At 38.8% G+C, this 16,435-nt stretch overlaps 1 protein-coding gene across 1 annotated transcript; it reads left to right on the top strand.

Annotated features, from left to right (window-relative positions):
- The first annotated feature begins 82 nt into the window (after positions 1-82).
- On the top strand, positions 83-11,195 carry SOST (sclerostin). Its single transcript, XM_074892415.1, has 2 exons — positions 83-6,378; positions 9,245-11,195. Exons 1-2 carry the CDS (start codon positions 6,159-6,161, stop codon positions 9,664-9,666), a joined length of 642 nt encoding a protein of 213 aa, XP_074748516.1. The 5' UTR covers positions 83-6,158; the 3' UTR covers positions 9,667-11,195.
- The last annotated feature ends 5,240 nt before the right edge of the window (positions 11,196-16,435 follow it).

Genomic DNA, 16,435 nt, shown 5'->3' with positions numbered 1-16,435 from the left:
GTATTAACACAAAGCATCTCCCACTGCAAACTCTGAATTGTTGGTTAAACTAACAGAACCTGAGATGTATGTTTTCCCTTTTTATCCGTGCTTTAATGTAGTTTTAGATTGAAAATCTTAACGCTATTTTAAACAGAAACACTGTTGTGTTAGTAACACATGTAAGCCCAGATCTAGTTTTGTATATTCAGTTCACTAATCAAAAATCACAAAGGATGTACATTGTTTTACTTCTTGTTGTTTGGGTTGTGTGGTATCAGGGGGTGGGAGTGGCAGGGGGGAGTTCTGTACAGCTAGATAACTTTCTTGAAATTAAACTCCAGAGGCGATTATTCTGGTTGAAGACCAGGCTTATTTCTGTTTCCTTGCACAGGATGGAAACTGCCAAATCAAGTAGCCTTTTCACTTTTGTGTCCTTTAAAGGGACAACTGAGGAACACTACATAGTGTTTCCTTTCACCTCCCTACAGTCAGTCAGTATCTAGTGCTTGTTTTGAATCAGGATGCTTCAGTAATAATGAGCAGTAGTCATTTTCATTGGCTAATTACATGCATGTTTGCTTTCTTCCATTATATCAGTATTAAATGAATTGCTTCAAAATTCTAGTTACTAATTTCATGCTGTGTAGCTTGGGGAGTAGGAATACTGGCCTTATCTTTTCTACTATACTGACTTTTTCATACCGCAGTTTTATTTAGAAATTGTCCTTTTTAAAATTTTTACTATGGGGAGAGATTTTTTTTTCTGTCTTGTCTCACACCATATATTCATAATACCTATCTGCACTACATTTTAAAAAAAGATGGAGATTGATATGCATGCACTTTTCTTTGACCTGTTGCTTAGAAAAGTCAAAAATTCCAGTCCATTAAAGAGCCAAGAAACCATTAGGCATTGGATTTTTGTTGCTCTTCCATAGATTGTAAGAAGGCTAATAGTTGTCAGATTAAAACTAGAATGGTTTACTAAAATTGAGCCTCTTTACCTTATGGTAATTTGTTCTTAAATTCAAGATGTTCTTTTAATTCATAGGACACTGCTCACTTCTAGTGGTAACTTCAGCAGTACTCTGGCCTATTTATCTCAGTATAACAAAACTGATTTAACAAACATTTTGTAATATGAAGGTGGAGAGGAATAAATAAGACAGTACTGATTTTTAAAATTGAGCTCTAAGACGGTAGATCCGATTTCGAGTTACTGATGGGTGATTCAGTAATGAAACCTAGCTCTGCTTTTAGAGTAGGCTAAAAATAGTTAGAATGTCAGACCACTGCTCCATTAATGGATCGTACCCTTCCTCTTTTAGTCTTATCTTGCTGTTTAAGTACAGTAATGTTGCAAATTCCTCTGCCTGTTTTAGCTGGCCAAGAAGAGGTTGTATGCCTCTAATCCATAATGATATGCTGTATCATTATGGATTATTTATCTAAATTTCTCTTTCTGATTGTAGAAGGACAGATTGTATAAAAACAGGAATGAGAGCTTTATTTCCATGTAATATGAAATTGAGAAAGTATTTTTTTATTCCTCTGAAATGACTGCGCACCTGCCCTTTGCTGTGAGATGATCCTTACAAGCATGCTAATTGGGGAAGATATTTTTTAAAACAACTATCTGTTGCACATAGCAACACTACATTTTTGGAGTTGAAACGTACTGGTTATAGCTAAAACAGTGTGATCTCAATTTACATTAATATACTTATCCTGAATAGCAGTGTGGTACTTTTTGTGTTGGTAACACTCTGGAGAAGGGATGGGGTCTCTGTAAAATATGCATCTATCATAGAACAAAGATATGTACTGTGTCAAATCCAGCCCAGTGAAAGAAAAAGCAATAGCTTGGGGTTTTTGTACTTAAGAGTTAATGAAGTTGGAGAGGGTGGAAGAGTAGAGGCAAGAATCTATTAGCATTTTATAGCAAGGAACAAAGAAGAAAGTCCAGATAGATAAAATGATATACATAAAATTCACCTTCTACTCATGCTGAACTAAATCTTTCTCAGCTGTTGCATAAGCACAGGAGAGAAGTTTCTAACTAAAAATTAACGTTAAAAGCAAAAATAATGTTTTCTGAGCACTTTTTTCATCCTTTGGTCCTTCAGCTACAATGTTGACAACAAGTGTTCTATCTAACATGCTACTCTGAACCATAGGTACTGCCAGAAAATACTTCATGAGAGAATGTTGCTATATGTCACTGCTGAAAAGTGAACATTTCATGAAGTTATTTCAAACTTAGATTTAATTGCATCCAAATGCAGGACTAGCAGCCACAATATGTTGTATTGTAATTCCATTTTTGGATGTTGAACGTGTGTTAGTATTGGACGTGTTTTTCTCCTACAACATGAGTATGCCTGGCTTACCTCTCTTGGTGATGTGAGAATTAATTAATTTTCATAAAAGGCTTTGATGATGAAAAGCACTGTGTATAAGAACACCACATGCTCTTTGAGTTGAAAAACAAACTTTTATCAAATACATCTTCCTCCTGCTGAGCAAAGGAGAACAGCAGAAAGGATATCTGCAGTGTTTGTTTTCATCAGTTACATATTTTCATTGAGCTGTCTTCTGTTTTCATAATTTAAATATTTTCATTGAGCTCTCTTCTGTGTCTAGAACTAATTAAATCTCTGATGCTAGAACTAGAAGCAGGATTTTTTCCCTTCTTTTTTTAGATTAGTTCTGCTAGTTTACTATAACGTTTTTAGCACAGAGGGACTATTTAATGGAATCTCACTAAGTATAGCACAGAGGTTTCTTCTAAAATTACTTCCTGGGCTTGGCCAACGAGTAAAAATGAAAAGAGAACAGGCCTGAGAGGTATCTTCTAAGGATCTGTTCGTGAGAATTAGCGTCCTATTCATTTCTTCTATTCTGCAAATAAATCCTGGAAATCAGTTAAGTGTTGCGTTACTTTTATTTTCATTCCATTATGCCAAGGTCGCTGGCTAGCTGACTCACCAGATGGAGCTGTAGGCTTGTTATTCTTCACTAGATAGTCATCATTCCATCCCTGAACAATGCTATTGTGTGAATCTAATGTATTCTTGTCTTATAACCGAAAAAGGCAAGCCACCAGAATGATTTATCAGTGCCTTTGCTGGTCTCTTGTGGGAGAATAGTAACATTCCATTTATTCTTGGCTACTTGAAGATCACATCGTAGGATTCAGACTGATATATTCATAAGGTAGTTTGTGACTCAGCAAAATTCTTAGGAGACAGATAAAAGTTGCTTGGGCAAGGGTGGCTTAGCAGCATCTTAGAAAAAGAACTGTTTTAGAAGCTAACAAGTTCTTGAATGTGTCAGAAACTGAATTCCTGGGCAGTGTGTATATTACAAGCCATTGTCCAAATAAGCTTAAATTTCACATGTATATTTTAGGGCCTGGATAGCTAAAAGAACACCGCTTGGCCCAGGTGTGGGCAGAGGGGGGTGCACAGTGAGCACCAGAAGGTACAAGTGACAGAACTGATTTCAGAAACTGGATTTATGTACATGCCTTCATAGTACAGCACTGCCATGCAAGCACATCAGACAGAAGTCTGAGTCCAGAAAGCAGCAGCAGCGGATTCTAGCTAAATATACGATGCCAATTTACTCCTTGTACCTGCTTCCCTAATATGTCTGACTCCTTCTTAGCATGGCTAAGGGTGGTGTTTTGTCAGCTCAGGAAATAGCATCCCACTTCTGAATATAGAGGATCCAAACTCAATTCCACCCTGGTGGGTGAGGGTTCATTCTAGAAGCATCCTCTAAATGTCCTTTTTTTTGATCTGTGCTTAAATAACAGTACAAAAATCAATCGCTTGTGGGGGGCTGCAGCCCAGACCATGTCTAAGTACAGCTTGATCATGGTAGTCTAGCCTGTTCTTTGAAGGAAAAAAAATAAACCTCAAACCAACCAACCAAAATCTGCAATGAAAGTGGTTCCACAGCTTTCTAAGCTGGTGTCTGTCTTTTCTTCAGAATCCTTTTTATTTGGTGGGCAATCATGTGATGCCCCTGTGAAGCTGTGTATCACTTTCTGTTGAATAGATTTCACCTGCAGCTCTAAGCCCAAAACAGACTTACTCATAAGTGAGAAAATTATGCTTGGAAAAACGTTTGCAATGGCTGAGTGTTTGGGTTTCCTGTATTTCTGAGATTGTCATTAACTGCTTTGAGCAAAGGAGGCGGTTATTAATGAAAGATAATCAGTGCTGCTGCTGCTGATTGTGATTATAGGGAAAAGGGAATCAGCACATCTGAGGCAAATTATGTGACAACAGCCTGTTATTACAGAATGATATCCTGACTGGCTGTGGAGGAAAAAAAAAAAATTCTTGTAAAAAGAAAATAGGATGTTGTATCCCTCCATAAAAACAGAGTCATTTCTGAGATGGTAGGATGCATAAGATGAGGAAAGGAGGAAGGGGAACAGACAGCAAGGGCACAGAGTTGTATGCAACACAATGCAGGATTGCTTTTAGAGATTCTTTGGGATATTTGGAAAGGAGGGCTCTTCTGAAAATGCTAATCTATAATTTGGGGCAGAGCGAAAGGGTAGAAGAAAAAGCATGTCACTATATTTCAGATGCTATTATTTTAGGAGGGGAGCATTGTACAGAGGCAGGTATGCTAAAGCTCATCAAACTCAGTACTGCTAGTGCATCTGCTGTGGGTGTCTCTGTGTATGTGTAAGGCTGAAGAGGTGAAATGTGCTCAGATCACTGCTGTTGTTTAAATCTGTTATTTATCATCAAGGTCACACCAAGGGAGACTACACCTCCACTTTAAATTTGGTGACACCTGTTTTCCATGCTAGGTCAGGGGAATTGTCACAATGGAATGCAAGCCTTAGGTAATAAGTCTTATCTTACAGTAGTAGGGAAAAGTCAGACAGTGAAAAACTTTTGAATCTCTTCTACATGAAATATTTTCATGAAAATGTATGCAACAAACATTGCACATGGCTGCACTCTACCCTCTACCACTTTAAGCAAACATTTTGCTTTCAGTAGCTATGATGAGCTCAATGTAGTATCTAACCTTACTAAAACCCGAGATGCTTTCCGATTAATGTATTTAGCCTGACATCATTTGCAAATAACTTGAAATTGTATGTGGTCTTGAGACAGAAATTATGCAACTATCACCACTATCATCTTATTTTTGCAAGGAAGAAGAATACCATAGATGAGATTTTAAAACATGACACATGAATACATCTTCGGCATAGGTGCCCTACACATAAGGTCATCAATTCTCTTTTTGTTGGTTGCATCATGAATGAAAATCAGTCTGGTCATGTTCCATGTTTAAAATAAGCAAATGTCCTATATCCAGCAATTGCACAGAACATCAGCAGTAGTATCCAATGAATTTAAAGCAAATGCTTTTTTTTTTTTTTTAAGTGATAAAAATGTGAGAAAGAGCACATCAAAAAGCATGATGTACAAAATCCTGGCTGTTTACCCTAGCTAACATATGCCAAGTAGCCTATTTTTTAAGGAAAACTAAACAAAACAACTTCTAATTTTGAAAAGAGGCTATTTCCTCTTTCTTCAAAATGTAGAGCTTCTTGTTTTGTAAAGAAAAAAAATGCTACACACCCACACCACCACCCCCCCAAACATTTGCCTGCAGAGAGTGAAAAGCATAACTACTGAGCTACAGTTTCTAGATTTGCTTACTTTATACTGGGGCGGGGGGGGGGGGGGGGGGGGACGGGACATGGGACAGGGAAGGAAGAACAACAGTAAAAAGTCTGAAAAACCTTTGGAAAAGACAATAGCCAAAGATTCAAATACGGAGGTAAAAGCAGGTTTTAATAATACCATTGTTAGAAAAAACTGCAGAAAGACTTGTCATGTTGCAATTCATCCTAGTCTTGTCAATCACCATTGTTTCCAGGCTCAAAAATGAAGCGCATATGAGAAGTTTTTACATAGAAGTTGTAGAATATTGTCACTAACCCACCCCCACACACCCATTTTATTTCACACTGACAAAAGCTGAGATGAATGAGTTGTTGTCTGGCCCTTCCCACTTTGTATAGTCATTGGCTGGCTTGGTTCTAAAAAGGATTTTAAAAAGGGGAATAATGTGCCTTTGCCTGGGATCTGAGACTGTCAGGGTGCTGAAAAGCTAATCTGTGAGCTACCACCATGCAGATCTCTTGGGCTGTGTGCTCTGTATGTGTCTTAATACAAATTGCATTTCGATCTGTGGAAGGGTGGCAGATGTTTAAAAATGATGCAACAGAAATAATTCCTGAAATCACTGAAAATACAGAAACACCGATGGAGCAGACTTTCAGCAACAACAACACAATGAACCAGGCAAAGCATGGAGGAAGACACATACAACAAGCTCCAGACCCTAACGGTAAGAAAAATAACGTCATCGTTACTGTTTTGGACCCTAATAGACAGTTTGTAAAAGAATACCTGTTATCATATATGCTTATTTATTAAAACCTTTAGGTGTGGACCTAATGCTGTAAGTGATAGGGAGTTATACCTACTGTTGAAGAGGTATCAATGTAAACATTAGGAGAGATATACCAGAGTTTACTAATGAAAAATGTGGTCTATCTATTGAACAATCCTTAGGTACTACAATATGCATTCCTATTCTGCCCAGCTGCTCTCTGCAGACAGGACTCCAATACATAAAACCTGTAGAAGATACTACTTAAATTTCTCTGTGTTTTGTGCACTGTGAGGAAATATCACAAGTCATCTTTCTCTGATGTTAGGATGGGCCAATGGGTTGATGGTGGAATTAGCAATGTAAATTCTTAATATTTAGAGTCACACTAGTGATGTCTAAGATCACACAGCAAAAAATGGCAACATGGAGGTTGCATTCAGCTGGATGAGAGAAGTGTGCTGCTCACTGTCCTTTGCCAACAGTCAGATTTCAGCCAGATTCCGGCAGCCAAAAAAGCTGTTACAAACAGTTAAAGCACTCCCAAGGGGAATTCATGTCCAAATGAATCGGAGGGAACTTTATTTTGCAGAGGTGTGCACTCTTAGAATCAGTTTGGCTACTTTAACAGCACTGACATACCTCACAATATATTGTCACTGCATTTGGCCAAATGGCTAATGTTAGCAAAGATGCAAAACACAAGCCTCGTGAGGAGAGATGGAAGATGGGAACTTAGCACCGAACAGAGAAAGTTTTAAGTAAGTGTTCTACTGGTAAATAGGGGGAACCTGGTCCTCCAGACTGACGCATTTGGCTACCAAATGCACATAGCAACAAGTCAAACTTACGGTTTCCACTATTGTGCATTGCAGATCTAAGCTAGCCTTCTTTTTCCTGGGGACAACTGGAAGGGAATTGTGTTTTTCTGCTGCTGCAGCTGTCAGTTAAGGTGTTTAAAACCACAGCATTAACAATATTTTAAAATTTTTAAAAATGAAGTAATGTTTTTGAGAGTGTGACTTTATAAGGGTCTTAAATCCCTAAAAGGGTGAGGACTCTGCTTCTCACAGGCAGCCCCACCAACCACCAGGTCAAGGCAGGTTGGTTTTGTTGTTACATCTGAATACCCTCAATTTTTAGCCACTTACTACTCTGACATCAACTGGGGGGAATCTGTCGCACTGATAAGTGCATATTTTTTGAAGTGGAAAGGACATTTGCTTAAGAGAGTGGAGGAGACTGGAGTTATTCAAGACACACAATGGTCTTGCATACTTATTTTAACATCTTTAACACAAGGAATCAAAATGATGATCCAAGGTGGCCAGACCTTCCCAGGACACTTGATGTTGCACCAGCCCATGGATCATTTTGCAGTATGTAGAACCTGCACACATACAGGACATATATGCACAGAAAATAAACCTATATAGCTGAGACAAATGCCTGTATATTTAACTGTATCTACCTATGTGCTATGCTGATACAATACACCTAATTTGGAACATTATTTTTTACATAGATGTAATTTTCTTAAGTGCTTAGGGAACTTAGGAGGATTAGGCTAAGTGCATATGGAGTTCAGTTGTCAGCATTTTTGTCACAGCATTATGACAAGGATAAATAAATAAAGCTCACATAAATGCAGTCCTTAAAACTTTTTAAAAATAAAATCTTGCTAGCTGTACTTTGATAAATGTAAACCTGAGCCCTAAAAATCATGTTTCTGTACCTCACAGGAAAAACAAAAATTAAAATGTGTGTACAAATATTGTTATATCACTCATGACTCAGCGTCAGAATTCTTTTTTGATGTACTAGCGAGGGAACCACCTTGTGCAGAGCAAGGAGAATGAGCCTAACAGACACAGCTTTCTATTTGTAAGCTGATCTTTGAGGATTTCCACCACAAGTAACATTACTGAGTTAAAACTATCCTTTTGACTAAGAGAAGAACATTAATATGTATTTATCTGGATTAAGTTTTTTGATTAACACCTTCATAAATCAAATTCTGTGTCTTCCAAACATGTCAATTAGCCAAGCATGTGGCAAAAGAGACACCTTCAGAAAAAGTTTACAATTGGAAAGTTTTTCTAAATCCTTAATGCTAAAAAATCTTGTGTTTCCTAATGTTTCATTTGTCTATAGCTATCCATTAAGAAAAAGGGGTGAAAAAAACACTGTAAGGTTTCTAATCAGCCAGAAGATGCCTCTAGCTGTCTGAAGGAAATTATGTGGGACATGTGGGATGTTCACAGAGAGCAGTAAACTTGGAAAACCTAACACCTGAAGAGTGGCAATTCCTTAGCACTGTTGTTAGCTGCTATTTCCCTAACCTGGAACACATTATGCTAGTTAAAAATCACTTAAGGAACACCTTCTTTGTTGCAAAAGAATTTAAATCTGGAGTCAACCTCTGAGTTAAATTAGAGCAATGGGGGAAGGTTTTGCCCACAGTTAAATGAAGCCAAGAGAATTCCGTCAAAATTTCCCATGAAGTAACCGCTGCTGCTGGGGTTACACCTTAGAAGCTCCACTGTCCACCTGCACAACCCTGACATGGAATTTACCTAGTGGCAAGAGAATGATTTTATTCATCAATTTGTACACTGTTATTCAAGGGTCTCATTACTAGGGTAGCCAAATATATTCAGAAGCTGCATGATTGAGTCTTTGGAGATACTCTTACAAAATCTGCTGTTCAAGATGTCCCACTTGTATCTAGCTCTGAGCTAGATATCTGCTACAGAAATAAAAAAGTGCTTTCTTAATGATGGGGAAGAAAACAGTAATTAATGTGTTTGTTGTTTAACAGATGCTTCCGACTTTAGCTGCAGAGAACTGCGAACAACACGCTATGTCACAGAGGGGCCTTGCCGCAGCATCAAGCCTGTCAAGGAACTGGTCTGCTCTGGTCAGTGTGTCCCCTCACACCTCCTTCCCAACTCTATTGGTAGAGGGAAGTGGTGGCGTCAGAATGCCCTGGATTATCGCTGCATTCCTGCTCACACTCGCACGCAGCGCATCCAGATGGCTTGTCCCGAGGAAGAGACTCGGACTTACAAATTCCGAGCTGTCACATCCTGCAAATGCAAGCGCTACACTCGCTACCACAACCAGTCTGAGCTGAAGGACTTTGGAAAGGAAACTGTCAGGCCTCAGAAGAACAAGAAGCCCCGTCTCTCCAGAGCCAGGAGCAGCAAATCTAACCAGCATGAGTTAGAAAATGCTTATTAGAAGGTGGCTCTGAGTGATACAGCCTAGCAGCTCTGGATATTTTACAAAACATCAAATGACACTCACAGGCCACAGCATGACGTTCTGACTGCAGTAGGTTCCAATTCCTTCTGCTAAGCTGGGTCAAAGGCTCACATAGTCAAAAATCTATCAGATTATAGCAGTTATGGTCTGATAAGAGAATGAGATAAACCGAGCTGGAGGTAGCAACACCTAAATTCAGTCTGAGAGGAGAGGTACACCTTGGGGATTCATGTGAGGTCATATGGCTTGTACAAGTAGGAAGGCAGAGGAAAGTGAAGCTGTTGTTGTGACAATCACACTTTGTTTGAAGTCATTCTACTCAGTTTATGTGAAAAGAACATTGAGATCCCTTTCCCACTTTTATAAGTGCCGTGATGCAGGTCAAGCAGGCGATAAGGGAAGCAGCAGGAGAGTTACCACTCTCTGAATGAGTTGTGGAAAGTCAGTGATAGCAGGGATTTCAACAGTTATGGTGACTGAAGTCAAATTGTTGGGAAATTAACATCCTGTCAGATGTCCTCATGCCCTAGTTTTTTCATCTAAAACACAAAAATCAAAATATGACATGTTCTCAAAACAAAAGGAAAAGTATGACAAATCTATTTCATACTTTTAATGAAAAGACTGTAGGATCAACATATTCAAAACTGAGATTTGACAACTAAAACCATATTTGTCTTAGGGACAATGGTTTGGTTTAGAAACAATTAAACAAATTCTACTAAGTGGAGCAGATTTATGAAATGGATGCTCCTCTCAAACCGGATAACCTCACTGATGTTTGTCCTGTAAACAGCTAACAATATGCATAGGTTAATATACAAAAGATACTGATTATTCCTTATTTCCTAGAACACAATTGACTTAGTATCAGCTTAGATATCTCAAGTTACATTTTCTATTCTGTAGAGTTTGGATTATCTGGCCACACACTTCATAGCACTAAGGCTGTGTAAGCCATGTTCTGGGAGTAAGGTGCTGCTTCTGCATTAAAGTGAGCCTCTGCTAATTTTAAAGTCATGAATTCCTCTAGAAAAGTCTTTCATATGTGCAACTTTGGTAAGTCTTAGTTTGACAGCAACTTTCCTTTACTTAGCTTCTCAACATTCAGACTAATGTTTGTGTTTTTACATTAAATAATATTATTAGAAAGTGAATCGTCACATGCTGTATATATCTGTAGAAGTGTCTAGTATCAGATGAACACAGTTTGGGATAGAGTTCCTCACTGTTCTTATCTTCTATGTAGAGTTTATGCTGAAATCATATAAACTATGGAAATCTGTGATGTTGATAGATTTTGCAATTATTTTATATGGGACCAGAACCTAGAGAGAAAAGGTATTGTTTCAGAGAGCGAATTACATATTTATTTTTCTTCTCAGAAATTATTTATGCAATGTTTTTCCTTGTAGAGAATGAGAAGTAATACCGCTTTAAAAATATTAGTCTGTTATTTTTAATTTTAAATACGTTGTTAATAAAGTAGAAACAATGATTAATTATAGGAAGACTCATTGATTTCCAGCTATAGTATAAAGCTGATTTGCTGCAAAGCCATTGAATTACAGAACAGTCAGGGTGTCGACTCCAATTTGTGATAGAGAGTGTCAGGGTTCTTAATTCTCAGTCAATAATCCACACATCTCTAAAGAAACTCCATCGTGGAACTTGTTGCTCCGATACACAACGTTTCTCATGGAAAAAGTCTTCCTGGGCAGATGTGGAGCTCAGAACTATTTCAATATTCTCATTTCTACTTCCCCTGGGGAAGAAAAACACAGCCAATTTCAGTTTCCCTCCCTTTCCCAGTGACATTTCCTGACTTGTATGTTCACAACCTGATAAAGCCACCAAAGAAAGAAAGAAGTCTGTGAACTGTTGATCAAGAATTCTTGACTGAAATCTGATTGCTTCAGATTTCTCTCACTGAAAAAAAAGAAGTGTAGAATCCCCTTGCAAGTGCTGCCAAGCAACAGTTAAACTTTTCAACAATTTGGTATCATAGACCTATACCCATTTTCATTTATAAGGCCATATTCTTTAAGAAACAAAGACATTTTCCAACGAAGTCAGGGAAAAGTGAGCTTGGACTGCACATTTGTGGAGATCTTTCAATACAGCTGTAAGATGAACAGCTTTTTCTAGACAGCCAGTAAATAAGGTGTCCTATCACTACTATTATTTGATACCTCATCTAAAAACCTAATATACAGTTGTCATACCTGTGACAACATTTTTCAGACTTACCTTTGACTATGAATTTGGCACTTGGGGCTTAATTTTCAGAAATCAACATAAACACCTGCAAGTGCTTCTTAAGAAAAGCAGTTCAGTTCCTCAAAAAAGCTGTTCCACAGTCTCACTGGCATCTAAAGTTACTAGAATATTGTTTTTAAAATGTTGACTGTGATAAGCCAGTGAAAGAGACTTACTCCACTTTATCTGAGACTTCATGCTGGATTCCAGGTAGTTCAGAGGTATAGGGTCTGCTGCAGGTGAAGTAGTAATATCTTTCTCCCAAATGTTTCACCTTAAAGACATCCTCTTCCCCAAAAAAACCCCAGTCCTCCCACACAGTTCTCTTCTACCAAAAGTTTCCTGCTGTTAAGCTGCCATTCAGAACCTTGCAGTTTTCTGACTTACAATGTAATGATTGGTTCTTTGCATGTTATAAAAGCTTCTACAAGAACACCAATGGACAGGGAGTCCTGAGACACTTACACTACTATATTTCCTCTCAACGCCCATCCTGTTTACAGTTACTTGTCACTGGTTTCTTACCACAGGTTAAAAGTGGATTAGATGAGCAGTCTGCAGATACGCTTCTTCTGTAATCTTACTCCTGAAACAGTCCACTCCAACCACCTCTTTTGCAATTTATGTTATCAGGAGAGGAACAGAATATATTAGTGTTCTGCAACAGCTGGAAAAACCAAAATGTGGGATGTTTCACAGAGGTAGACTGCTACATTCCCCTCCTCCCCCATCCCCACCCCTATATGGGTTCTTTTCAAACAGAGCATTTTTGTTTTGGTTTGGTTTGGGTTTTTCTTTCACACTCTATCTTTTTTTAAAAATCTCTAATAAAGGTGTACATGATTTTAGCTTCATGTTAGTACATATTACTTACAGCTCTAGTAGGGCTCTAGAACAAGACAGAAATTTTCGGAGTGACTTACCGGTCTAATAATGTATGTCAGTGTTTGCTGAAAGAATTATTTATGACTCAAAGGACATGCTGTACAGAGGAGATGCCATCTGGGGGTTTAGAGGAAGAGTGTCTGCAGGAAATTTCAGTTTGCCTTTCACACCAAATATATACACTTCCAATTCTTTCCAAAGAAAAACGCTTGATACTGTACACAGAGGAAATAACTGAAAACAGAGCGACTTTATAGATTGTCCTTACATCAGTGAAACATTACTGGACACAAGACATACATGGGACAGGGTCTTTCAGAGTAACAAATACTCCAAAGGGGCTTCATAATGGGCAGAGAGCTGCTGGGTGCTCCTTTTACAGAAGCATTAAATAGTTTTTCTTCAGGACTATAAACTCTTCATGCAAGAGTGAATTTCTTCATTGCAATTTTTGCAATAAAATAGCACAATGGTACGTAATTCAGGTGCTACTATAAATAGTAACAGGTCACTGAATTTACCTTCACTTGGCTGGAGACAGCTGCCTGTCAGCAACTGAGTAACTGTCATAATGGGTAGTCCATGGAAAAACACTCAAGTTGCTTTTTTCAGACAGGATTCATGATTTCTCAAAATCAGCTCTGAACATTCATTTGTCCCCCGTTCTTATTTCCAAATTGTGTAGACAATGAACCATGGCGCATTCTCTACAATATACTCACAATAGTCAAGTGTGCCTACTTTATTTCTTTTTCTTGCAAAAATACAATTCTGCTATTATTCAGTGAAAGATAAACTTACAGGCAGTACAAACAGCCTGCTGGTATCCACAAAGTCCCAAAGATTTTGCATGACGTTCAACTTTTTAATTACAAATTGAACAATAAAGAACATAACTTCATCCAGCGAGGCCCTAGGCCCAGAAAACACATTGTGTGTGTCTTCTGCAAATGCGGTTGAGAAACTCAGCGTTGTGAAATAAGGAAAGAATAAACATGTATTTTTTTAGCCATATGACATCAACTTATAATTAGCTTGTTTCACTCAAATTAGTGCAGTATATGGGCGCACAGAACAACTTTTCTATAGTAAACAGGCTCAAAAGCCTTAAATTAAAGTAGAACATAAAAATATATAGCTTGAGTTTGGATTGAACATACTGTGCAGTTCTAACCTGAAATTTGAACAAACTGAAACTCCCCTTGCTAGGCAAGTAATGGAAGTCCACCTTTAAAATAACACACAGTTTAAAATAAAGCCAGTACAAGTTGCAGAACTTGCAACAAATGCAGCTGATGTTATTCAGTTATACAAAACAGTGTTCCCCTTTCGGTCTTAGAGCCATCAAAGGACAATTCTGAACAATTTTTTTCCAGTTATATACAAAGGGATGGACATTTCTCTTCTGTTCACAGAACTGTGGGAACAGTTTTTACACTGCATATTGGAGAGTTGTAAGTAACATCAAGTTCAGTGTTTCATGGACAAGGCTCATGATGCCTTCTTGTCTTTTCATTGAATTAGGAATATGGTGCTTTTCTGTATTTTTTGATGCCAAAATGAATTTTATTCTCTCTAGAGTATAATAAATGTACTGTGCCTGAAGCCCAAAGGGAAGGAAGTAATGCTGATTCTTCTGTCTCCATTAACCATTCCTGACACTATATCAGGAACTAGCTATTTCTTTAAATCCTAAAAGCTCTCACTGCTCCTTTAGGAGGACAAGTTATTGCTCTGAAAAGAGAATAATAAAACTAATCAGTAAAACCTGAGTAGAGGTAAAACTCATCAGCACAAACCCTGCTAATTCTGAAATAAAAGTATAAGGAACACAAAGACAATCTTCAAAACATTATCTCCCCCCTACCACATCACAATGTATGGCTGAATTGAACTCTTCCAGGGAGGGGGCATCCACCACTTCTCTAGACAACCTGTTCCAGTGTCTCACCATGCTCACAGTAAAGAATTTCTTCCCAATATCTAAACTAAATCTGCCCTCTTTCAGTTTAAAGTTGTTATCCCTCATCCTGTCCCTACACTCCCTGACACAGTCCCTCCCCAGCTTTCCTGTAGCCCCTTTAAGCACAGGGAGGCCACTATAAGGTCTCTCTGGAGTCTTCTCTTCTCCAGGCTGAACAACCCCAACTCTCTCAGTCTGTCCTCCTAAGGGAGGTGCTCCAGCCCCCTGATCATCTTCATGGCCTCCTCTGGACCCACTTGTGGAGGTTTGTATCTTTCTTATGCTGGGGCTTCCAGAGCTGGACACAGCACTGAAGGGGGGGGTCTCATGAGAGCAGAGCAAAGGGGGAGAATCCCCTCCCTTGACCTACTGGCCACACTGTTCTGGATGCAGCCCAGGACACGGCTGGCTGTCAGGGCAGTGGGTGCACATTGCCAGCTCGCAGTCAGTTTTCCATCCACTAATATCCCCGAGTCCTTCTCTGCAGGGATGCTCGCAATCCACTCATTGCCCAGCCTGTGCCCATGTTTGGGATTGCCTCAACCCAGGTGCTGGACCTTGCACTTGACCTTGTTGAACTTCATTAAGTTCACACAGACTTACCTCTCTAGCCTGTCAAGGTCCCTCTGGATGGCATCTCTTTCCTCTAGAGTATCAACCACACCACTCTGGCTTGGTGTCAGTTTGAACACTTTAGAATGTAAGCTTGTAATCCATCCCAGTCCTGCTTCTCCCTGGTGCTAACCAGGGGCTGACTGGCCCATGTTGATGCCATGAACATCTAGTTTAGCCATCCCAGGTGAGGCAGAGTGTGATGTGAATCACTTTTTTGACATATATTGGCTACTCAGATTCTAACTGATATAGGGTGGGGCTGTCAGCACTAGAACTTTAGGTTGAAATTGTCCCTTTCTTATGAATTTGTACAGCACCAGGATGTGGAAACACTGGTCTGTGCATGGTGTCCATAAGGGTAATACCATCATTTTTATCTCAAACGGAACAGCCCCAACTCCTTGACTGAGTTACAAGTCCAAAGCCATGCATGTCCTTACTGAAGAGTCCCACATCAGGTTGTTTGTAGTATTAACCTTCAGACTCAAGGTTTCTTGTTCATGGCTTTCCAGGCAATTTAAATATACTCCCAAACCAAGGAATAAAAGTGTATTTATTTCGTGGTTATCAAGCCCCTAAATTAAACAGACATCTTTATCACTTCATCAACAATGTAATGCTTGTGGCATGAGGTTATTTTAGTGTCTTAAGAAAACAGCTCAGTTCTGGCTAAATAAATAAGTGATGTCATTCTTCATTCAGGCTACGAGATTCTTTGGTGTAAAAACTTCCCTTAGGAGAGGCCTTGGGACATAGTGGCTCCTCTGAGACTATTTACAACTGTCAGATTCTCTAATCTGTTCTTCCTTCCTTCCTCCCCTCTATGTCCTTCCCTTTCACTATAAAATGGCCAGTATTTAACTCTAGTGTTTCCAGTCTGCACAACATACTTTTAGAATTGGGTGGTTGTTGTTTTGGGGTTTTTTTATAACCAGGAATAAGGCTTAATTTAAGGTAATTACTCTCCCATTTGGAGGGTTTTGCTATTTGCAGGGCCTTATTTTTTTCTAGTCAAATTAGCAG

This window comes from Strix uralensis, chromosome 22 (assembly GCF_047716275.1).
Source record: "Strix uralensis isolate ZFMK-TIS-50842 chromosome 22, bStrUra1, whole genome shotgun sequence".
Taxonomy (NCBI): Eukaryota; Metazoa; Chordata; class Aves; order Strigiformes; family Strigidae; genus Strix; species Strix uralensis.
Note: the sequence above shows the minus strand (reverse complement) of the source record. Positions and strands in the feature narration are given on the sequence as shown.